A 24,768-nucleotide genomic window follows, 5' to 3' on the forward strand; every position below is an offset into this window, starting at 1 on the left:
GCTCTCAACACAGAGCCCTGTGGAAACAACAGTTGATGACTGCCCTGCCAATCACCCATCGGTTCAAACCTTAAGTGAGCAATTCCTGTTTCACAACAGTTGTGTGAAATTTCTTCATACCTTCCAGTTGACCCATCCTTTGTCATTCTCATCCATATTCGTCTTCAACTGTCCACTATGGCTGGTCAAATACATCTAAAGAGAAATGAGAATGGGAATTAAAACTTACTCAAAATGCAGCATCAGGGTTAAATGTCTTACAATGCCTTACCAAATCTCAAAAGCACCTGAGTGTCCTTCAGTCATCTGAATTACACTGCCTGTTCTTAGGTCAAATACAGCAGTCACTTTTGCACACAGCAAGATCCTACAAAGAATACTACTGATTCTTCATTAAACAGCACCATGGGATCTTTAGTGTCCACTGGAATAGTTGACTAGGCCCTTGACTCTCATCTCAGTCACAAGATGACCTCTGATACTCTCAGCATGCTATGAAGTCTGAGCTTTGACTATGTCCTTAAGCCATGATGTGGAGATGCCGGTGTTGGACTGGGGTGGGCACAGTAAGAAGTCTCACAGCACCAGGTTAAAGTCCAACAGGCCAACAGGCAATCTGCTCTAAACCCACTGTATCTTCCTGTCATCATACTTTCACACTCCCAACTCCCAGAACAGCTGTAATTGTGAAGTTGCATGATGTAATGGACTTATTGTCTATTGGTAATATTCTGTTAAGATCCTAATACCTAATCATTGACAAGTATGGAATTGATGTATTTTAAAATATTTTAACCTACATACTTTAATTCAGCACCTTATTCAGAACTCAAACAAGTCACATCAAAGATTCCACAACTGACGGAATTTTTTTGAGATGCCTCTTCAGATTTATTCCTCCTGTCCCGTTTGTAGTTACTCCTACCATTGTCATTGTATGTCATGCTTCTTTTATTAGAAGCTACCATTTTACTTATGGTGATGAATGGAAACCAACTTTGAAAGTCGGCCTTACGTTTACAATTCTTAGTGGTTTATGTTCATAGCGATTTTATGTGGCAGGTGGGGAGGGGTGGAGAGTGGCAGCTACCATTATCAATGCTTCAGTCTCTCAACGAGAGAAGTAAGTATGATGAAGAAAGAGAAACCTCTGATCAGGGAGTAGGCCAGGTATCATCAACAATTTAAGAATTGAAGAACATAACCTGGGCTGCTTCTGGTATATCAGACTGGAATTATTGTTAATCATAGAATCCCTACAGTGCAGAAGGAGGCCATTCAGCCCCTCGGGTCTGCACCGATCACAATCCCACCCAGTCCCTATCCCCATAATCCTATACATTTACCCTAGCTAGTCCCCCTGACACTACGGGGCAATTTAGCATGGCCAATCCATCAAACCCGCACATTTTTGGAGTGTGGGAGAAAACCCATGCAGACACGGGGAGAATGTGCAAACTTCACGGGCAGCTGAAGTAACATTTTTAAAAAGCGCACGCAATCATGGGCATAACCTCTATCCTGTCACGCCAGGCACACGGCCTGACCATCGACTTTGTCCTCAATACTCAAAAACAGGAAATACGGGCCGTTATTTCACCTGCTGCGTGCAGTTCTGGGCTCCATATTACAAAAAGATTGAGACTTTTGAAAATGCAAAAAAAGGTTTTCAGGGATGATATCAGAATAGATGAACGAGCAGGAGTGCCTTTCTTTAGTAGGGAGACGGCCAACAGGGAAACCTGATAGATGCCTTTGAAATGATAAAGGGGTTTGATAAAGTAGACATAGAGAAGATGCTTCTACTTGTGGGGGAGTCCAAATCTAGGGGTCATAAATATAAGATTGTTAGCAATAAATTTACCAATAAAACCATAGAAAGCATTCTTTCTGGCTGTATCACAGCTTGGTATGGCACCTGTTCCGCCCAAGACTGCAAGGAACCACAAAAGGTCGTGAGTGTAGCCCAATCCACCAAGCAAACCAGCCTCCCATCCATTGACTCTGTCTACACTTCCTGCTGCCTCGGCAAAGCAGCCAGCATAATTATGGACTCCACACACCCCGGACATTCTCTCTTCCACCGTCTTCCGTTGGGAAAAAGATACAAAAGTCTGAGATCATGTACCAACCGACTCAAGAATAGCTTCTTCCCTGCTGTTGTCAGACTTTTGAATGGATTTACCTTGCATTAAGTTGATCTTTCTCAACACCCTAGCTATGACTGTAACACTACATTCTGCACTCTCTTGTTTCCTTCTCTATGAATGGTATGCTTTGTCTGTATAGCACACAAAAAACAATACTTTTCACTGTATGTTAATACAGTGACAATAATAAATCAAATCAAAATCAAGTTTCTAATAGGGAATTCAGGAGAAACTTCTTTACACAGAGACTGGTTAGAAATGTAGAAGTTGTTACCACATGGAGTAGTCAAGAAGAATAACATAAATGCAGTTACAGGGAGGCTGCATAAGTATATGTGGAAGAAAGGGATGGGACTTGTTAGTGCGGTGACTTGAAGTAGAATGGGAGGAGGCTCATTTGGAGCACAAATACTAGCACAGATCACAACACTGACGAATGGCCTTTTTCTATACTGTGCATTTGATGTAATTCTATATAAAAACAGCACAACTTCTGTCACTCCCCCTCACCTTCAACACCATTAAACCATCAATCCAGTGCTACACGAAGGTTACTTGGAGTGACATCTCTTTTAAAGCGTTTCCTGGCAGATTCTTCACGCGCTTCCTCACTCCGAGTTTGACGTTCTAATTTTCTTTGAAGTTTCTTCTCTTTACGTTTTTGCCTGGCCCCCAGAGGAGGAGAAAGATTAGTGGAAAGAGTTTAGTTTAGACTTTGAATATTACACTGTTAATGAGTGAAAGCAAAGAAGGTGCTAGCTTGGCTACTTCTGGTTATTCAATGTACCTGCGCAGAACAGCATGTTCTGATGAAGGGTACTTTACCTGAAACGTTAACTCTGTTTCTCTCCGCAGATGCTGCCTGATTTTGCAGTATATTTTGTTTTTATTTTAGATTTCCATCATCTGCATTATTTTCCTTTTGCAATATCTCTTATAAACTTTTGTCTCTTTTGTTCCGCTCCCTCTTAATCCTATTTTTCCCTTCTCTTTATTTCACTTTCTGTGTGTGAGTTAGTGCTGAATTAACTATTCTAACTCGACTAGCTGGTTCAGACTCTGCTTGGATCAAGGATTCTTCAACATTTGATAAAGTTCTGATGAAGGGTCATCCAGACTCTGTTCTCTTGCCAAAGATGCTGTTGGAACTGCTGAGATTTTCCAGCAGTTTCTGCTTTTGTTTCAGATTCTAGCATCTGCAGTAATTTGCTTTTATGATTCTTCAATCTGACTGGTTGATGAGGTACGCATTCACTGTCGTGTTCTGGGTCTCCAATCACCACCCATTCCACTGCAATAGCCCAGAGAAAGGCTGTGAGCAAATGCAAGGTGAATGAATAGTGAGGACCGCTTGTTGAGCAGTGACTACAGAAAAGTTTAAAATTAGTTTTAATTTCAAAATATTGTTTTTTTTAAAAAAGAGTTTAGAGTTAACAGTTACAACTTCACATAATGTTTAAATAGATCCCATATTCAGGAGGACATTTATTTGTAATCTTTGGGGGTCTATAGGTATTCAGGTGTGTGTCCTGATGGGATCCACATCATGGCTGGAGAGATGTTCTGGTGGCAGACATGGAGGCAAGTTACTTGTCTGCTTCTCCTTCCAGAGAGCAGGCCTTAGGGGTGGCACGGTGGCACAGTGGTTAGCACTGTTGCCTCACGGTGCCAGGGACCTGGGTTCGATTTTCGGCCTTGGGTCACCGTCTGTGTGCAGTTTGCACATTCTCCCTGTGTCTGCGTGGGTGTCCTCCGGATGCTCCGGTTTCCTCCCACAGTCCGAAAGACGTGCTGGTTAGGTGCATTGGCCGTGCTAAATTCTCCCTCAGTGTACTGAACCTGCCCGGAGTGTGGCGACTAGGGGATTTTCACAGTAACTTCATTGCACTGTTAATGTAGGCCTACTTGTGACACTAATAATTAAACTTTAAAAAATGCATGCCTTTTGATTTTTAAAAGGATGCAGATTAAAGCTTTTGCAGGAAAATAGGCAGAGTTCACAAAATCTGATCTGCAAAACAGCGGTAAAAGTCTCAGAATTTTGCCGTATTCATTCACTGTAAATCAGCAGGCGCTGGAGTAATTAAAGTCGAGAGTTTCTTATACAATAGCTTTCTGCCACTTACTTGCGTTGCTCTTTTTGGTCCTTCCACTGTTTCTCCCTCATTAACTTCTTTTGACATGGGCTCTTTTCTCCCCATATTCCAAGCATTCTCCTTCAGTTGGCCATCCTCTTCCATGGCTTTGGATTCATAGATTCCACACTGCTCCAGTCTTTCACCACTTGAATCCCTGGATTTTGCAAAGGCCACCAAAGATTCTGTCCCTTCTCCATATGCCTCAGATGCCATGGTTACCTTGGATTTAGAGATAATACACTGTGTCAGCAATATTAAAAGTTGAAAAAGAAATTAGTTTCTGAATAAATTTACAGATAAGTTCTTTCACACTTTAGAAACGTAGAAAAACTACAGCACAAAACAGGCCCTTCGGCCCCACAAGTTGTGCCGAACATATTCCTACCTTTTAGGCCTACCTATAACCCTCCATCCTATTAGGTTGCATGTACTTATCCAGGAGTCTCTTAAAAGACCCTATTGAGTTTGCCTCCACTACCACTGACGGCAGCCGATTCCACTCGCCCACCACTCTCTGTGTGAAAAACTTCCCCCTAACATTTCCCCTGTACCTACCCCCCAGCACCTTAAACTGTGTCCTCTCGTAGCAGCCATTTCCACCCTGGGAAAAAGCCTCTGAGAGTCCACCTGATCTATGCCTCTCAACATCTTACATACCTCTATTAGGTCTCCTCTCATCCTACATCACTCCAAGGAGAAAAGACCGAACTCCCTCAGCCTATCCTCATAAGGCATGCCACTCAATCCAGGCAACATCCTTGTAAATCTCCTCTGCACCCTTTCAATCTTTTCCACATCCTTCCTACAGTGAGGCGACCAGAACTGAGCACAGTACTCCAAGTGGGGTCTGACGAGGGTCTTATATAGCTGCATCATTATCCCCGGACTCCTAAACTCAATCCCTCGATTGATAAAGGCCAGCACACCATACGCCTTCTTAACCACCTCCTCCACCTGCGGGGCCGATTTTAGAGTCCTATGGACCCGGACCCCAAGGTCCTTCTGATCCTCCACAGTACTAAGAGTCTTTCCCTTTATATTGTACTCCTTCATCCCATTTGACCTGCCAAAATGGACCACTACGCATTTATCTGGGTTGAAGTCCATCTTTAATCTTTAATCATAGAATCATAGATTTTCTTTAATCATAGAATCCCTACAGTGCAGGAGGCCATTCGGCCCATTGAGCCTGCATCAACAACAATCTCACCCAGGCCCTATCTCTGTAACCTCATGTATTTACCCTACTAATCCCCCTGACACTAAGGGGCAACTTAGCATGGTCAATCAACCTAACCCGAAATGTGGGATGAAACCCACACAAACACCAGGAGAATGTGCAAACTCTGCACGGTCACCTGAGGCTGAAATTGGACCCGGGTCCCTGGCGCTGTGAAGCAGAAGTGCAAACCACTTTGCCGCCAAGTGTTGAGACACTTAAAATCATTCTACAGATTTGCCAGTAAATTTCTAAAAGAATGGGTGGAGGGGGGGAGGGTGGGCGGAAGGGGGGTTGAGGGGGGGGGGGGCGGAGGGGAGTGGAGGGGGGGCGGAGGGGGGGCGGAGGGGAGGGGTCAGGGGGGGCGGGGGGGAGGGGGGAGCAGGGGTGGAGGGAGGAGGAGGAGGGGCGGAGGGGGGAGGAGGAGAGGTGGAGGGGGAAGGAGGAGGGGTGGAGGTGGGGCGGAGGAGGGAACGGCAGAGGAGGGGGGAGGAGGAGAGGTGGAAGGGGGAGGAGGAGGGGCGGAGGAGGGGCGGAGGAGGGGCGGAGGAGGGGCAGAGGAGGGAACGGCAGAGGAGGGTGGGGGGGGCGGAGGGGGGACGGAGGAGGGGAGGGGGGGTGGAGGGGGGGAGGGGGGGAGGGGGGCGGAGGGGGCGGAGGGTGGAGGGGGGCGGAGGGGGGCAGAGGAGGGGTGAGGGGGGGTGAGGGGGGTGAGGGGGGTGAGGGGGGGTGAGGGGGGCGAGGAGGGGGGGGCTAGGGGGCGAGAAGGGGGAGCGAGGAGGGGGGATGGGGGTTGAGGAGGGGAGGAAGGGGGCGAGGAGGGGGGTGAGGGGGGGGCAGGGTGGTGAGGAGGGGGGCAGGGGGCGAGGAGAGGGGGCGGGGAGGTGAGAGGGGGCGGGGGGGCGGGGGGAGGTGCGGGCGGGAGGGAGGGGCGGGGGGAGGTGCGGGTGGGGGGGAGGGGCGGGTGGGGGGAGGGAGTGGCTGGGGAGGGGGGTGCGGGGGGAGAGGGGGGCGGGGGAAGAGGGGGCAGGGGGAGGTGGGGGTGGGGGGAGAGGGTGGGGTGGAGGGAGAGGGGGGGCGGGGGGAGAGGGGGGGCAGTGGGAGAAGGGGGAGGGGGGTGGGGAGGGGGGGTGAGGGGGGAGGGGGCCGGGGGAGGTGCGGGCGGGGGATGTGCGGGCGGGAGGGAGGTACGGGCGGGGGGGAGGGGCGGGCGGGGGGAGGGAGTGGCGGGGAGAGGGGTGCGGGGGGAGAGGGGGGCGGGGGGAGAGGGGAGCGGGGGGAGAGGGGGCAGGGGAGGGGGGTGGGGGGAGAGGGTGGGGTGGAGGGAGGGGGGGGCGGGGGGAGGGGGGGGCAGTGGGGGAAGTGGGAGGGGTGTGGGGAGGGGGCGGTGGGAGGGAGAGGGGCCGGGGGTGGGGTGGGGGTGGTGGGGGGGCGGGGGGAGGGGGTGTGGGGGGGAGGGAGGGGGTGTGGTAAGGGGAGGGAGGGCGGGGGGGAGGGGGGGTGGGTGGGGAGGGAGGGTGGGGGGGAAGGGTGGGCGGGGGGAGGGGAGAGTGGGGGGTAGGGCGGGGGGAGCGGTGGGGGGGTGGGGGGGAGTGGTGGGGGGGGCCCGGAGGGGAGGGGGGGGGCGGAGGGCAGCGGCGGAGGGGAGGATGGGGGGCGGAGCGGAGGGCGGAGGAGGGCGAAGGGGGAGGCGGGGAAGGGGGGAGGGGGGCTTCGGGAGGAGGGGGATTGGGGGCGGGGGGAAGGGGCGGAGGAGGGCGAAGGGGGGCGGAGGAGGGGGGTGCGACGGGGCGGGGGCGCTGTTTATCTCCATAGCAACAGTCAGAGCCCCGCCCACCAGTCGCTCAGGGAGAGTCGGCGCCGCTCCGGAGCCTCCCGCCTCTCTCACCGGGTGCGCTGCACCGACAGGCCGCCGCCGCCGCTCCAGCTCAGGAGCCGCAGGAAACCTCCCTCCCGGTCCCACATTGAAACCCCAGCCCCCGCTGCCCAACTCCAAGCCCTGGCTCCGAGCGATAGGCAGGCCCGACGCCGACTGATGGCGTCATCACACCGTGCCCAGCTCCATGTGGAACGCTTGACACACCCCAACCTCCCATTGCAAACCCAATACTCACCCAGAGTCCCATTATAAACCCAATACCCACCCCAGCACCCCATTGCAAACCAAACGCTCATCCAGTGCCCCATTGCAAACCCAACACTCATCCCAGTGCCCCATTGCAAACCCAACACTCACCCCAGTGCCCCATTGCAAACCCAACACTCACCCAGTGCCCCATTGCAAACCAAACACTCACCCCAGTGCCCCATTGCAAACCCAACCCTCACCCCAGTGCCCCATTGCAAACCCAATACTCACCCCAGTGCCCCATTGCAAACCCAACACTCACCCCAGTGCCCCATTGCAAACCCAACACTCACCCAGAGCCCCGTTACAAACCCAACACTCACCCAGAGCCCCGTTACAAACCCAACACTCACACAGTGCCCCATTGCAAACCCAACACTCACCCCAACCCCCCCATTGCAAACCCAACACTCATCCCAACCTCCCCATTGCAAACCCAACACCCACCCCCAGAGCCCCATTGCAAACCCAACACTCACCCAGAGCCCCATTACAAACCCAACACTCACCCAGTGCCCCATTGCAAACCAAACACTCACCCCAGTGCCCCATTGCAAACCCAACACTCACCCCAGTGCCCCATTGCAAACCCAACACTCACCCCAGTGCCCCATTGCAAACCCAACACTCACCCAGAGCCCCATTACAAACCCAACACTCACCCAGTGCCCCAACGCAAACCGAACACTCACCCCAGAGCCTCATTGCAAACCCAACACTCACCCCAACCTCCCCATTGCAAACCCAACACTCGTCCCAACCTCCCCATTGCAAACCCAACACCCACCCCCAGAGCCCCATTGCAAACCCAACACTCACCCAGAGCCCCATTACAAACCCAACACTCATCCCAACCTCCCCATTGCAAACCCAACACCTACCCCCAGAGCCCCATTGCAAACCCAACACTCACCCCCAGAGCCCCATTGCAAACCCAACACTCATCCCCAGAGCCCCATTACAAAGCCTCCGCTCACTCCAGTGCCCCATTTCAAGACTTTTATTCCAATGTCAGTGAGTGTCTGCAGAGTCAGAATAAGTGGGTCATTCTCAGTTTGGTGGGCTGTTAGTGGTACCATAGGAATCTACACTAGGTACAGCTGTTCACAATCTATATAAATGATTTGGATGTGGGGGCCAATTGTAATATTTCCAAATTTACCAATTACACTCTCACCATGTTGGGTGTAAGTTGTGAGGAAGATGCAAGGAGACTTCAAGAGAACTTGGACAGGTCAAGTGAATGGGCTGAACATGACAGATGGAATATAATGTGAATAAGTGCAAATATATTTACTTTGGTCGGAAACATTACGAGGTTGGGATGTGAGGGTGCCCAAAGGGACCTGGGTGTCTTGTTTATGACTCACTAAAAACTAGCACGCACGTGCAGCAAGCAATTAAGAAGGCAAATGATATGTTGGCCTTCATCACAAGGAAATTTGAGTACAGGAGTAAAGATGTCTTGCTGCAGTTGTATGGAGCCTTGGTGAGGCCTCACCTAGAGCATTGTGTACAGTTTTGGTCACCTTATTTAAGGAGGGATGTACTTGCTGTAGAGGGAGTACAACAGAGGTTCACCAGATTGATTCCTGGGATGGCAGGATTGTTTAATGTTGTAGGTAAAAAATACCTCTGAGACTAGTCTGAGTCAAAACACAGTAAGGCTTTATTCTCACAAGCTTGCGGGAGAACCTGACCCCTGAAAGTGGGACCGCCAGAGTTCTCCCTGAACACAGTAAAGTGTGGACATTTATACATCATGACTGCTAATACCAGTCACGACTCAAACACCAGATTCGTCACGATTTAGAATACATTTAACAGCTTTAGATCATGAAGCATGGTGCATCTGGCAGCCTCTGATCATAAACCAGAGTGTATCTGGCATTTTCAGGTCACGAAACAGTCTTTGGTTTCCTGTTTTTCCCACGGCTTCTCCTTTGAAGTGACCGGTGCGATTGCAGCTGTCCCATCGGAAGTCCTTCTTCAAAATGGCTGGTATCGTATTCCCCATCTTGTAGCTGCTGTCTTTGTTTAAATCCCACACACGTCTGTAGGAAAGGTAAGACTGGCAATGTCTACAAACAACATTACATCTGACTGTCATTATAAGAATAAAGTTAAAGAATGAATAACTTGTAATGATATCAGAAACAGTATAACCCTGGGGAGATTAGCCACAATGTTGTGATACATTCTAGGTACAAAATCCATTAACCCTTTAGGTACAAAATACATTGAGTACAAAAAACATTAACCCTTTCCCTCCTTCATTTAATGAGAAGTGATTGAGGAAACTGAATCTGCATACAAAGATATGTAGACGGACAATTAGTATTGAGGAAGCAGGGGGGCTGCAGAAGGACTTGGACAGGTTGGGAGAGTGGGTAAAGAAGTGGCAGATGGAATACAATGTGGAGAAGTGTGAGGTTATGCACTTTGGAAGGAGGAATGGAGGCACTGACTATTTTCTAAATGGGAAAATGCTTAGAAAATCAGAAACACAAAGGGACTTGGGAGTCATTGTTCAAGATTCTCTTAAGGTTAACATGCAGGTTCAGTCGGCAATTAGGAAGGCAGATGCAATGTTAGCATTCATATTGAGAGGGCTAAAATACAAGAGAGGGGTGTACTTCTGAGGCTGTATAAGGCCCTGGTCAGACCCCATTTGGAGTACTGTGGGCAGTTTTGAGCCCCATATCTCAGGAAGGATGTGTTGTCCTTGGAACAGGTCCAGAGGAGGTTCACAAGAATGATCCCTGGAATGAAGAACTTGTTGTATGAGGAACAGTTGAGGACTCTGGGTCTGTACTCGTTGGAGTTTAGAAGGATGAGGGGGGATCTTATTGAAACTTCCAGGATACTGCGAGGCCTGGATAGACTGGACGTGGAGAGGATGTTTCCACTAGTTGTAAAAACTAGAACCAGAGGCACAACCTCAGGCTGAAGGGATGATCCTTTAAAGCAGAGATGAGGAGGAATTTCTTCAGCCAGAGAGTGGTGAATCTGTGGAACTCTTTGCCACAGAAGACTGTGGAGGCCAGGTCATTGAATGTCTTTAAGACAGAGATAAATAGGTTCTTGACTAATAAGTGGATCAGGGATTATGGGGAAAAGGCAGGAAAATGGGGATAAGAAAAATCAGCCATGATTGAATGACGGAGCAGACTCGATGGACCGAGTGGCTTAATTCTACTCCTATGTCTTATGGTCTTATGTATTCCCTGGAGTTTCGAAGAATGAGGGGGTGACCTTCCTGAATTTTACAAAATTCTTACAGGGAATGACAAGGTAGATGAAGATGGGATGTTTCATCTGGCTGGTGGGTCTAAAACCAGGAGTTATAATCTCTGGGTAAGGCATATAAACTAGAAGCAGGAATAGGCCATTCGGCCCTTCGAGCCTGCTCCTCCATTCATTTTGATCATGGCTGATCATTGAATTCAATATCCTGATTCCCCCTTCCCCCCATATCCCCATTGGTGTAGGCCATTTAAGACTGAAATGAGGAGGAATTTATTCACTCAGGAGTGGGGGCGGGGGCTGCTGTTTGGAATTCTGTACCTCAGAGGCTGTGGAAGGTCAATCGTTGAACTTGTTCAAGACAGAAATCAATACATTTCTGGAGGTTAATGACATCACAGGATATGGAGATGGCGTGGGAAAGTGGCATTGGGGTTGATTATCAGCCATGATCTAATTGAATGGTGGAGCAGGCTTGATGGGCTGAATGGCCTACTCCTGTTCCTAGGACATATTTGTAGGAGATGCTTAAATTAGAGGTTTAATAGTTTCAAATTAATTAAAATTAGTGCCGGAATGCTGGAGAGGAGAACAATTGAAATAAAAGTTTAATTTTATCAGCCTTGATAATCTTGTAATGTCCTAACTATGTTAGGGGTTGTGGGTTTTACACAAAAAGAAAAAATGTGATTTGCACACGTAGATTCAAAATAACCACAGGGTTTATTGAAGAGCTGCTCTCTTCAAGAACAGAATAGTAAAAAGCAGCATCTGCAAACACACTAATGACATCACCATCACATCATGTGATCAGCTCTTAAAGCAACCTGCAACCCTTTTAAATGCATAACAAACCTAAAATTATATGTGCGATTGGCAATTCAGATGAATTTTATGACTCAATGAAAAACCAAGTTCCTGCTCTTTAGTCTTGTTTAATTAAAGTGTATCAGATTTTGATTTATTGTTACATATGTTAGTATACAGTGAAAAATATTTTTTCTTGTGTGCTATACAGACAAAGCATACCATTCATAAAGAAGGAAAGGAGAGAGTGCAGAATGTAGTGTAACAGTCATAGCTAGCACATAGAGAAAGATCAACTTAATGCAAGGTAGGTCCATTCAAAAGTCTGATGGCAGCAGGGAAGAATCTATCCTTGAGTCGGTTGGTACGTGACCTCAAACTTTTGTATCTTTTTCCCGATGGGAGAAGGTGGAAGAGAGTATGTCTGGGGTGCGTGGGGTCCTTAATTATGCTGGCTGCTTTCCCGAGGCAGCGGGAAGTGTAGACAGAGTCAATGGATGGGAGGCTGGTTTGCATGATGGACTGGGCTTCATTTCTGACCCTTTGTAGTTTCTTGCGGTCTTGGTCACAGCAGGAGCCATGCCAAGCTGTGATACAACCAGAAAGAATGCTTTCCATGGTGCACCTGCAAAAAATAAAAAGAATAAAATAATTTTAAAAAGAATTAAAGTTAATCTGATAGATACGATTTCTGTTTCGCTGGTCCAGTTCAATGAAATGGATTGTGTCTCACTCAACCTCTATCTCTCAACCTCCAGACAGAGTAGCCAGCCACTTATGACATATCTGTGTGTGGGAGCTTGCTGTGTGCAAATTCAGTACTGCATTAGTTTACAGAACAAGAGTGACTGCACTTTGACAGTAAAATGTTTTGGAATGTCCCGAGGTTGTGAAAGGTGTTGTAGAAATTCAACTTCTCTTTGTAGTTCTCACATAGGTAATAAAATGGTGCAGCAATATTCTTGAAAAGAAACCAAGGAACCAGAAGTGCTAAGCTAATTAATGTGGCAACGCACAACTCCACAAACTTGTTTTGCAGAACCATCACTTAAAGTGATTGGATAGCGTGTATGTATTTCCTATATAATTGATCCAATTCACTGGGCTGATGTTCCATTATAGTGGTGTTAAATAGGGTATTTAATATTCAACAACATTCAACTAAGTTAGAAATATTTTTGGATAATGGTTTGGAATATGAGCAGGCTTTATCTACATTTTGACACGTAGAGAAAAATAAAAGCCAAAGGTGTGCCAGGAAGAAAGGCAGCGAAAGATCATTTTAACATATTTAAAGCAGCATGGTCAAATCAGTATTTTAAACCCAGTCAATCTGCTACCATCTGAAAATGTTTATAGTTGAATCAAAAATGTCACCAGAAAGCACAGTAATGCTCTGACTTCTGTCAAATGCATGCTGTAACAATGTGATATTAATGCTGGACGATATGGGCTGCACGGTGACACAGCGCCAGGGACTCGGATTTGATTCTCAGCTTGGGTCACTGTCTGTGTGGAGTTTGCACATTCTCCCCGTGTCTGCGTGTGTTTCCTCCGGGTGCTCCGGTTTCCTCCCACAATCCAACGATGTGTGTGTTAGGTAGATTGGCCAAGCTAAATTGCTCCTTAGTGTCAGAGGGATTAGCAGGGTAAATATGTGGGGTTATAGGGACAGAGTCTGGGAGGGATTGTTGTTGGTGCAGACTCGATGGGCTGACTGGCCTTCTTCGGTACTGTAAGGATTCTATGATACTTTGGTGATAATTGTGCTATTGATGAAATTAAATAAATGTGCTTGTTCATAATAATCATTTGAGTTTTGCGTCATGCCCTTGAAGTTTTCTGAGGACAGTAAGAGTTATTAGCAGGACTGCATTATATTCACTCTAAACAGGATACAGCATTTTCTTTAAAGTTAATTGGCTTATACTGGATAACATTGAAGCCAAATCGTAAATGGTGATCCATTTCTTCCGACACTGAGGATTGCATGTTGTGCAGCCATATTGGCTAATATTTGGGTCTGGGGCAATCTGAGCCACTCCACAATCCCACCGAGGCTCTGTCCCTGTAACCCCATATATTTACTCTACTAGTCCCCCTGGCACTAAGGGGCAATTTAGCATGGTCCATGAATCTAACCAGCACGTCTTTCAGACTGTGGGAGGAAACTGGAGCACCCAGAGGAAACTCACGCAGCCACGGAGAGAATGTGCAGACTCCACACAGTCACTGAATATTTTTAAGGCTGTGTTAGAAAGATTCTTGACTAACGAAGGAGTCAGGTCTAGGCGGGAGCATGCTATGATCTTATTGAATGGTGGAGTAGGCTCGAGGGGGCGAATGGCGAAGGTGGTATGTTGGTATCAAGCTTCTCCAGGGCACTTGGGCACTGCATTTAAGCAACATCACCGGAGTAGGAGAAGCAACCAGTCTCAGATAAAGGCGACATACTGCGGATTCTGGAATCTGAAACAGAAACAGAAAATGCTGGAAAATCTCAACAGCTCTGACAGCATCTGTGGAGAGAGAAGAGAGCCAACATTTCTGACGAAGGGTCATCCACACTCAAACGTTGGCTCTATTCTCTCTCCACAGATGCTATCAGACTTGCTGAGATTTTCTGTTTTTGCAACTAGTCTGAGAGTGGGTAATAAAATGGACTATCCACAAAAAAGGTGGAAACAAAACTACAGGCAGTGCATTTTGTGAAGGGACATGGGCAACATATGATAAGACTCCATTCCTGGCATTCTCACACATGGTTGCTACCCTTCATAAATATTTCCTCGCGCGGAAAGGAGGCTGATTGTAAATATGATCGTTGCAAAGGTAAGCCGTGTCCATGGCAACAGCAGATGTGTTTCTGTGACGGCATCATGGTGGGAGTTGAATGGTGGCATGGTAGGACTGTGTAATGGTGGGATGGTGTAATGGTGGGATGGTGTAATGGTGGGATGGTGTAATGGTGGGAAATGTACCACTGAGTCAGGCTTGAAGGTTTCAAGAATACAGTTTTATTTTAACGAAGCTTCGTGGAGACAAGGCAGCAAACCTTCTCTCAATGATACAATAGGAGCGATCCATCTTTATACCGTTTACACAATAGATGGACCGGACATTTAGTCATTATCACATTGTTGTAATCAAGTAGGTGTTCGATCGTTAACACATCGTTATAGACAAATACAGACAGATACAGACATAAGCATGTTAACATCGCATTGTTCTATGAATGGATACATTTCCTATGTCAGTGACCATCAATGGTTTAGTTTCGGCTCATTCATATAATAATTGGCTTTCCTGCATTTATGTATTCCCATTCCCATTTGTGGCTAATCTCTTTAACAGACCCCTTTGTCCCGGGACTGTCCCTATTTCCACTGGCTTCCTGCAGTATCTAATTCCTGCATGTTTTAATTTACAAGTAGTTGTCTGGGCTGAGAGTCAGTGCCTGTTTATGGTCTCTCTCCCAGTTAAGGGCACAGGAGGGCCAAGTGTTAGATTTGGTTGTGGGAGAGCACTTTGGAGATAGTGACCACAATTCGGTGTCTTTTGGTATTGCAATGGAGAGGGATAGGGCCGTATGGCAGGGCAAGGTTTACAATTGGGGGAGAGGTAATTATGATGCGATTAGGCAAGAAATAGGGGACATAAGTTGGGAACAGAAACTGTCAGGGAAAGGAACTAATGAAAAGTGGAACTTTTTCAAGGAACAAATACTGGGTGTCCTTGATAGGTATGTCCCTGTCAGGCAGGGAGAAAATGGCCAAGTGAGGGAACCATGGTTCACGAAAGAGGTGGACTGTCTTGTGAAAAGGAAGAGGGAAGCTTATGTAGGGATGAGGAAACAAGGTTCAGATGGCTCGATTGAGGGTTACAAGTTAGCAAGGAATGAGCTGAAAAAGGGGCTTAGGAGAGCTAGGAGGGGACATGAGAAGTCCTTGGCGGGTCGGATCAAGGAAAACCCCAAGGCTTTTTACTCTTATGTGAGGAATAAAAGAATGACCAGAGTGAGGTTAGGGCCGGTCAAGGACAGTAGTGGGAACTTGTGTATGGAGTCAGTAGAGATAGGCGAGGTGATGAATGAATACTTTTCTTCAGTGTTCACCAAGGAGAGGGGCCATGTTTTTGAGGAAGAGAAGGTGTTACAGGCTAATAGGCTGGAGGAAATAGATGTTTGGAGGGAGGATGTACTGGCAGTTTTGAATAAACTGAAGGTCGATAAGTCCCCTGGGCCTGATGAAATATATCCTAGGATTCTTTGGGAGGCAAGGGATGAAATTGCAGAGCCTTTGGCTTTGATCTTTGGGTCTTCACTGTCCACGGGGATGGTGCCAGAGGACTGGAGAATGGCAAATGTTGTTCCTCTGTTTAAGAAAGGGAATAGAAATGACCCTGGTAATTATAGACCGGTTCGTCTTACTTCGGTGGTTGGTAAATTGATGGAAAAGGTCCTTAGGGATGGGATTTACGACCATTTAGAAAGATGCGGATTAATCCGGGATAGTCAGCACGGATTCGTGAAGGGCAAGTCGTGCCTCACAAATTTGGTAGAATTTTTTGAGGAGGTAACTAAGTGTGTTGATGAAGGTAGGGCAGTTGATGTCATATACATGGATTTTAGTAAGGCGTTTGATAAGGTCCCCCATGGTCGGCTTATGATGAAAGTGAGGAGGTGTGGGATAGAGGGAAAGTTGGCCGATTGGATAGGTAACTGGCTGTCTGATCGAAGACAGAGGGTGGTGGTGGATGGAAAATTTTCGGATTGGAGGCAGGTTGCTAGCGGAGTGCCACAGGGATCAGTGCTTGGTCCTCTGCTATTTGTGATTTTTATTAATGACTTAGGGGAGGGGGCTGAAGGGTGGATCAGTAAATTTGCTGATGACACGAAGATTGGTGGAGTAGTGGATGAGGTGGAGGGCTGTTGTAGGCTGCAAAGAGACATAGATAGGATGCAAAGCTAGGCTGAAAAATGGCAAATGGAGTTTAACCCTGATAAATGTGAGGTGATTCATTTTGGTAGGACTAATCTAAATGTGGATTACAGGGTCAAAGGTAGGGTTCTGAAGACTGTGTAGGAACAGAGAGATCTTGGGGTCCATATCCACAGATCTCTAAAGGTTGCCACTCAAGTGGATAGAGCTGTGAAGAAGGCCTATAGTGTGTTAGCTTTTATTAACAGGGGGTTGGAGTTTAAGAGCCGTGGGGTTATGCTGCAACTGTACAGAGGGACTTGACCGGGTAGTGCCCTGGCAATGCCTCCGGTGCAGCCCTCTGGCACAGGTTGGCAATGCCAAGTTGACACCATGCCCGAGCCAACCTGACAATACCACCTGGCAGTGCCAACTTGGCAGTGTCAACATGTGCCAAGGGGCGAGCCCCAGTGAGAGCCTCATGGGAGGGGGGAATTCGTTTACATGAGGTGATGGCCCATAGTGGCTGAAGGAAATGGGGATGCCGGCAGTTACTGTTGGGGAGAGGGGAGGATGGTGACTGCCAGTTCACACTGTGGGGAGGGGGCTGATGGTCGGGGGGGCGTGAGTGGTTGAAGGTGCTGACTCCATTCGGGGGTGGGGAGGGGAATCTCTGAGACCTCCTGGAAGGTGGTTGTACAGGTTATGATCGGGACGCCATTTAAAAAGGGCGCCCGATCTCTGGGCATTTGTAAGTTTCAGGGCAATCCTCCATATTTTAAAAGGACTCAGGAGAAACCTGACAGTTTAAAAGTGGCCAACCCTGGCTGCTGGCTGATAAAACCTCCCAGAAGGCTCGGCAGGACAAACATGACCTGTCTGTGGACTGTGCTCAGGAAAGGTGTGAGCCCCCTGAATATGCAAGTGGCCAGAAAGGCAGACACACCAGTGATCTAATCATCAGGAGGACAAAGGGAGATGGAGGCCAGCAGACGAACACATCCACAGAAGACAAGAAGACCCATCCCACTAATGGGACACCGTTCAGGAAGCTCCGGAGGACGAAGAAGACATTAAGATAACGACCCATGGGGGGTCAAGGCAGTTCCAGCCTTTTGTGTTTGGACTTGACTAAATTAAACTGAGACTGCCGGTGATCGGAAGCCCTTCGTCCTTGAAAAATCACCTACGGGGGCAGGGAAGTTGTTTGTTGAATCAAGCTGAAGTTAAGACAAGCAGGAGAGAGTCAAACAAGCAGGACCAAGCTCTCTCCCAGGCAGACAAGCAAGAGAAGCAGACAAGCAAGAGAAGCAGACAAGCAAGAGAAGCAGACAAGCAAGAAGGGGCCCTCTTGCAGAATCGCAAGCTGAGAAGCAGACAGGCAGGACCGAGCTCTCTTGCAGAGGTGAAGACCAACAGCAGCCCAGTTTCGATCCTGCACTAAGACATTCGAGCCCATCACAAAGGAACCCCTTTTAGAATTGTGAGTATCCCAGCCAACCTTGTGAAGCTCCCGAGGATAGGATAGAGGTTGAGGAAAGGGGAGGAGTGGTGTATTGTAATTTTAAAGTTCAGTTTTTGAACTGTGTAAAGTAAGATAGTATAAAGTATAAGTTTTATTCATGTGTGGTGGGGTATTGGAGAGGTTGATTCTATTGTTAAATAAATCACTGTAAGTTTTGAAACTCGTTTGGAGTCCGTCTTGCCTTTGTTCTCTCATCAGCGCACTCTGGCGAGGTCACAGTTTCAATATCCCTTACCATAAATCCGGAGTCGATAACCGAGGGTGATCTGAGCGATTCGAACCCGCTCACTCAAGGGAGACAGCTGGTCAGGAGATAAAGAACAGAGTCTCTCTGTTCTCTCTCTTGGAGACCTACTCGAGTGGAGTGGGTGCAGGGTGGCCGTTGTCCCACCGACAAGGGAGAGAATCACTCAGGCCTTGGGGGCGGTTTTGGGATGGCTGTGTGATATCAGTATCAGGTTACCGGTCAGGTATAAACAGTGAGCCTGGTTCAGCGCTCTCTCCTGCGGAGTTGCCCCAGTGCAGCATTCCCCGGCCTTTGAAATTTCAAGGCCTGTAAGAGAGAGACACTCACAGCTATCGGCAGACCCCCAAATACCCGCCTGTAAGTGGAGTAAAGAGAAAGATCCCGCTACAATGGCGACCGCGACAGGACTCCGGTGGTCTGGGATATGAGACTTGCCAGAGGGGGTGAGAGAAAGAAGCAAGATGGAGGAGGGAATCTCCTCTTATCTATTTAAAAAAATCAACCTTACCAAAAAATGGGTGATAGCGCTCACAACAACAGAGCAGCCCGCAGCTGCTGCCGTGGAGTGGAAGAGAGCAAGGATTATAATAAGGGACAGGCAAAGGCAGTTTGGCTGGCGTGCTTATCCCAGCAGGTAGCCAAAATGGAGAGACGTATTGCCATTCTGGAAGAGCAACTTGGAGAAGCAAGGACCAGCACAGGGGAAGGCGCTAGAGCAGAGGAACAGCTATATGAAGAGCTTTGTGAGGCCAGGCAGTGTATCCTGCAGGCAAATGAGTCACACAGAAACACCCAGGAGTTTCTCCAATGCCAGATTGTAGAGGCAAAGGAGAGGGAGTGGAATGCCCAGGAACTCCTGGCTCAGAGTACACTGAGGTACAGGGAGCTGGAGGGAAGGTTCAGGGACATTCAGGCAGCATACAGGGTAGCCTGTGATGAGCGGGGGGGGGGGGACAGTGATCATGGGCCGTGTCAGGAAAGGATAGGAGAGCTGGAGGAGGCTCTGTCCAAAGTTAGGGGACGGGCGTAGCTGGTAGGACCAGGAGGGTCCCCTGGGGGCAGAGGGTTTCCCACAGCAGACGATTCCCCAGGGGCTAAGGGGAATAGACCGCCTCCAGAAGCGCCGGTAATGTGTCCGGGTCGGCAGGTGGGGTTCGGGCTGTCCAGGGAGGGACGGGCCCAAGGGGAGTCGGGAGAACACCCCCAGTTAACGGCGTCTCCGTCGTGTGTAGCACACCACGAGGCGGTGGGGCTACCAATCATGGTGGGAGAGCCGGAGGCCGTAGTGTTAGAGGGGCAGCAGCCCCAGGTGGGGCAGATGTGCCCGGTAAGGCAGCGCAAGTATGGTCCCCCAGTGGGACAGGCAGATAGGGGACCGATAGAGAGCGATATAATAATGCCCCATGGGGCACACGCGCTCAGGGGGATGGTGACCCACATTCCAAGGTTGACCAGGGCGGGAGACCCGTCATTACATTTTATGGAGGTGCAGCAGGCAGCCGACATAAACGACTGTGATGAGGTGGAAAGGGTAAAACTATTACTGATGAACCTAGACTCATATCTATGTAAGGCAGTGACCTCCAGGGAAGGGGGAAGACCTGCAACATGGGTAGCGGCACAGACAGCGGTTCTGGAGGCCATGGGGTTAAACCAGGGTAGTCCCTTCACGAGGGTGTGGGAGACAAAGCAGCAAGTCGCAGAGTCTCCGGACATGTTCGCAGACAGGCTGTGGACGGTGTATGAGGGAGCGTGTGGAACTCCTTTAGACAGGCAGAATTTGGATGAGAGAACAGCCCACTGGCTGAAAACACTGGTAGCAAACTGTCTCCCGCGAGTTCGGGCAAAGGCCGAGCGTTGCTTCGACCCAATGGACCTGAGCCTTAACGAGGCGGGGGTAATTAGAAAACTCACCCTTGCATACCGCAATGGGGAGAAGGGTGAGGAGAAGCCCTCTAAGGGCAAGGTGCACGAAATTGCACCGGCACCCCCTCAAGAGGAGGGAGTGGAAGCAGGAAGGCTGTCGGATTTCGGACAAGAGACCGGTGTGCTACGGGTGTGGGAAGCCCGGGCACTACAGGAGGGAGTGTGGAAACCCGAATAGGTCAGTGGGGGAAAGGGCCCCGGTAGCAGCCAACCCAGCCCCGGTGGTAGGTGTACCTGGACAGGGGACTATAGATGTTAAAGATCTGCTGGCATATTTACAATCCAAAGCAGCAGAACCTGGACAGGTGGCCATGGCAACCGGCCAGAGATCACCCGTGTCCGTACCCCAAGCACCCCTATGACTACCAACGAAGCAGCCCACCTTTTTATACCCACTAGAGTATGGCCCATGCGGGAGACCCTGGGTCAGGATGGGGGTCCAGGATGTAGTCGGGAGTTACAGGTGCTTCCAGTACTATTGCCCACACGGACAACCCTCGAACATCCCTCCTATCCAGCGGGGCTCCCTACAGTCTTGTCGGCTTTACGGGGAACAAGAAGGCTGGTTTTTTCTCGATTCCTTTGTCCATCAGGTTAGGGACACTCCAGGCGCAGTGGAAATGCGTCCTGATGAGCTGGGAACAAGAGGGTAAAGGGATTTTAGGCGCCGATTTTATAGTGGCACACCAGGTCCTGGTGGATCTGTCACACTGTCTGTGGGGCATAACAGGGGAGGGGGCTGGGAAGGAGGTCATGGTGATAGAGGAAGCACACGAGAAGGGGGCCCTGTGTCTGGTAAAGCCTAAGGAGGGGTATGATTCAGAGGCCCTAGTAAGAAGTACCCCGGAGGAATATCAAGGTATGTAAAAGGAAATCTAGCTGCCTTCACGACCCATAAGCATGATTGTGGGAGGGTCACCGGGACAGAGATAAGGATAGACGGGGATCCCATGTCCCGACCCCAAAAACAGTATAACGTCCCCCGGGAAGCGGAGGGTCATCTAGAAACCGCCCTAAGTTCGCTGGCCAGGCAAGGCATTTTGAGGCCAATCGCCACCCACGTGAACTCGCCACTCTGGCCAGTAAGGAAGCCAGATAATTCATGGAGGGCGACTGTGGATTATAGGGTCTTCAATAAAAACATTCCGGCTTGCGCCCCAACGGTGGCAGCCGTAGCAGACCTGTTAGGAGAGATCCCAGCGTCAGCATCTGTATTTACAACGCTGGACATTTCTAATGGTTTCTGGTCCATCCCAGTCAGGCAGGAGGACCAATATAAGTTTGCGTTTATGTTTAAGGGGCAGCAGTATCCATGGAGCTGCCTTCCACAAGGGTTCCACAACAGCCCCAGCATTTTCCACCAATGCATGGCGGAATGTCTGAAAGGATTTAGTGAGCCTCACAGACTCATCCAGTATGTGGATGACAATTTACTGTTTACGGACAGTAGTGAGGAACATGGCCCCCTGGTCGATGAGCTGTTGGAGTTGCTCTGTAGGAGCAGGTTGAAAGTCAACCCAAAGAAAGCACAGATCGGGTTGCGGGAGGTCAAGTTCCTGGGATTGACCCTCAGGGCCGGGCAAAGGAGGGTAGATGCGGCAAGAAGGCAAACAGTACAGGAACTCCCAGTCCCAGTGGACGTCAAAGGGGTTAGGTCCTTTTTGGGAATCACAGGCTACTGCCGTGATTTCATTGAGGACGATGCCACAACCGCACCACCTTTGCTCAGGCTGCTGCGAGGGGGGGTAGAGTGGGAATGGGATGAGAAATGTGAGTCTGCATTTGTCCGACTTAAACAGGACTTGCAGAAGGCCCCAGCTCTGGGAGCCATTGACGCCAGGGGGGAGTTTTTCCTGGAGGTGGCCGCAGGCAGTGATGGCCTGAGCGCGGTGCTCCTCCAGGAACGGCACGGCAAGCTGAGGGCGGTAGTTTATTCCTCCCGGGTCCTCACGGAAGTAGAAAGGTCGAACTCTAACTGTGAGCGGCACCTGCGAGCCACATACTGGGCAGTGAAGAAGGTGCAAGTTTTTATTAGAATGTCCCCCATCACTCTCCTGACCCACCATACCCCGACCCAAATGCTGTTGGATGGCCGGATTAAGGACGGCACTGTGAGCAGCGCTAGGATCACCCAATGGACCCTTCTCCTTTCCCAAATGGCTTTACGGGCTCGCAGCTCGCAGCCAACTTGGTGTACCCCGGGGAACCACGCCATTGTTTGGTAGAGGGGGTATGGGAGGTAGAGTTTGGCTTTCAGGCAGGGCTGCACCCCATGGGTAGGGAGATATATGTGGACGGGTCCAGTACCGTATCTGAGGGCACCAGGCTCACGGGTTGCGGGATCTGGGACCCGGAGGCAGAGATAGCCCTGGCCCTTAAACTCCCACATACTCTAAGTGCTCAGCAGGCAGAGCTGGCCACAGTGATGTATGTGGTGACCCACCCCGAACGTTTCCCCACTCCATACACCATATGTTCGGACAGCATGTTTACCTGCAACTTGTGTACAGAATATCTGGCCATCTGGTCCCGCCGAGGGTACACGTCTTCGGACGGGAAGCCCCTTACCACAAGGCCTCTGCTCAAGAGGATCCTGGCTGCCGTAGGGAAGGGCGGGGATAGGTATATCCACAAGGTAAAAGCCCACTCCAAAACGGAGCCACGGTGTGAGGGGAACCGAAAGGCAGATCTCCTGGCGAAAGAGTGAGCCAGGAATGGGGTAACGTGGGACTCCTACGGGGAAGGACAGGTTGCAGCAGCCAGAGGGCAGCCTCAAAGAGGGAGTACAAGGGTGGCTTTGGCCCCAGACCTGGCCACGGTCCAGGCACAGGACCCCATTCTCAAGGCTGCCTCAGCAGCCATTTGCAGGCAGGAGAGAGTAGAGGGACCGTATGGGGATAAAGACATGTCAGTAAAAGAAGGCCTGCTCTTTAAGGGAGACCAATGGGTCGTGCCTTCCCAGCACAGGAGGGAATTTATGGAAGTAGCCCATAAGAGTCCCGGAGCGGGACACCCCGGACCAGAGACCACCTGGCAGCGAGTAGAGAGGGGAGGATGGTGGCCTGGTCTCTGGGAGGACGTTTGCGACTTCTGCGCGAACTCTTTGGTTTGTGCAACCAACAACCCCAATCTCCAGAAGAGGAAGGTTTCACTGGGACACATCCGAAGGGTGGAAGGGCCATGGCAGTCGGTAAATATTGACTATATCGGACCCCTTCCCTCCGCCTCAGGGGGATACAAGGATTGTCTGGTACTGGTAGACGTGTTCTCCAAGTGGGTGGAAGCTCTCCCGTGTCGGACAACCAGCGCTGTAGGCACGGCCAAAATCCTAGTTCGGGAGGTGTTTTCTAGATGGGGACACCCACAGTTCGTGGAGTCTGACCAAGGGAGCCACTTCACGGGGCAAGTGATGCATGCGACCCTTAAGGTCCTGGGCATCAAGGCCAAGTGGCATGTGGCCTATAACCCCAGTCCTCGGGCCCCGTAGAAAAGACTAAACCGGACCATCAAGAAGAGGTTACGGAAAGAGACCGGCGACTCTCCCAACCGGTGGATGGAAGCTCTGCCCTTGGTACTCATGGGGATCTGAGCTAGCCAGTCTAGGAGCACGGGGTACTCTCCACATCAACTCATGACCGGTCGGGTCATGAGGACCCCGATACATGTCATGGTGCCTGCCCTGACAGAGGGACAGCTCAGGGAGGTAAATAGGGACAAGTTTGCCAAAAAGCTGTTAGAGCAGCTTAAGCAGATGCACTGGCAGGCAGCCAGTAACATGGGGGCCCAGCACCGCAGGAACAGACTGCTGCTGGAGCCCCGCACGAATCACGAGTGGGCCATAGGGGACCAGGTGATGGTCCGCAGTTTTGCAAGGGTAGGGACATTTGAACCCTTGTACGCTGGCCCATATAGTATTGTAGATAAAGCCAGTCCCATGGTACGCTGTCCAGCTCCCCCGCAGAGTCAAGTGGTTCCATGTGAACCAGTGCAAACTGTTCGACCCCACTAGGGCAGGCAAGAGCAAGAGGGGGTCGAGTCGCTGAGCAGAAACTGATAGCCAAGTTCCGCACACATGAGGACGGCCTCAACCGGGATATTGGGTTCATGTCACACTATTTGTAACCCCCACAGTTGCCTAGACCTGCAGAGTTCCACTGGCTGTCTTGTCTGGAGACAATACACATCTTTTTAGCCTGTCTTGATGCTCTCTCCACTCACGTTGTTTTGTTTCTTAAAGACTTGATTAGCTATAAGTATTCGCATTCCAACTATTATTCATGTAAATTGAGTCTGTGTCTTTATATGCCCTGTTTGTGAACAGAATTCCCACTCACCTGAAGAAGGGCTTGGAGCTCCGAAAGCTTGTGTGGCTTTTGCTACCAAATAAACCTGTTGAACTTTAACCTGGTGTTGTTAAACTTCTTACTGTGTTTACCCCAGTCCAACGCCGGCATCTCCACATC

General features: G+C 49.8%; 2 protein-coding genes and 1 long non-coding RNA gene across 3 annotated transcripts in view; 1 reads left to right on the forward strand and 2 right to left on the reverse strand.

Annotated features, from left to right (window-relative positions):
- The window catches only part of rxfp1 (relaxin family peptide receptor 1), a 177,504-nt gene extending 174,832 nt beyond the window's left edge, over positions 1 to 2,672 (reverse strand). The window contains exons 1-2 of the mRNA XM_078233281.1: positions 2,661 to 2,672; positions 121 to 195 (exon numbers count right to left, since the gene is read on the reverse strand). Coding sequence (XP_078089407.1) covers positions 121 to 195; positions 2,661 to 2,672 — 87 coding nt within the window. The remainder of the gene's footprint in view (positions 1 to 120; positions 196 to 2,660) is intronic.
- Positions 2,673 to 2,704: 32 nt separating this feature from the next.
- LOC144491416 (uncharacterized) lies at positions 2,705 to 7,483 on the reverse strand. The gene is made up of 3 exons (XR_013497445.1): positions 7,396 to 7,483; positions 4,277 to 4,507; positions 2,705 to 2,815 (listed from the first exon to the last, which is right to left on the reverse strand). It is a non-coding gene; the product is annotated as an uncharacterized LOC144491416 (long non-coding RNA).
- Positions 7,484 to 22,577: 15,094 nt separating this feature from the next.
- Positions 22,578 to 23,012, forward strand: LOC144506950 (ribonuclease H-like). Its single transcript, XM_078233416.1, has one exon. It carries the CDS (start codon positions 22,578 to 22,580, stop codon positions 23,010 to 23,012), a length of 435 nt encoding a protein of 144 aa, XP_078089542.1.
- The last annotated feature ends 1,756 nt before the right edge of the window (positions 23,013 to 24,768 follow it).

Source organism: Mustelus asterias, chromosome 1, assembly GCF_964213995.1.
Source record: "Mustelus asterias chromosome 1, sMusAst1.hap1.1, whole genome shotgun sequence".
Taxonomy (NCBI): Eukaryota; Metazoa; Chordata; class Chondrichthyes; order Carcharhiniformes; family Triakidae; genus Mustelus; species Mustelus asterias.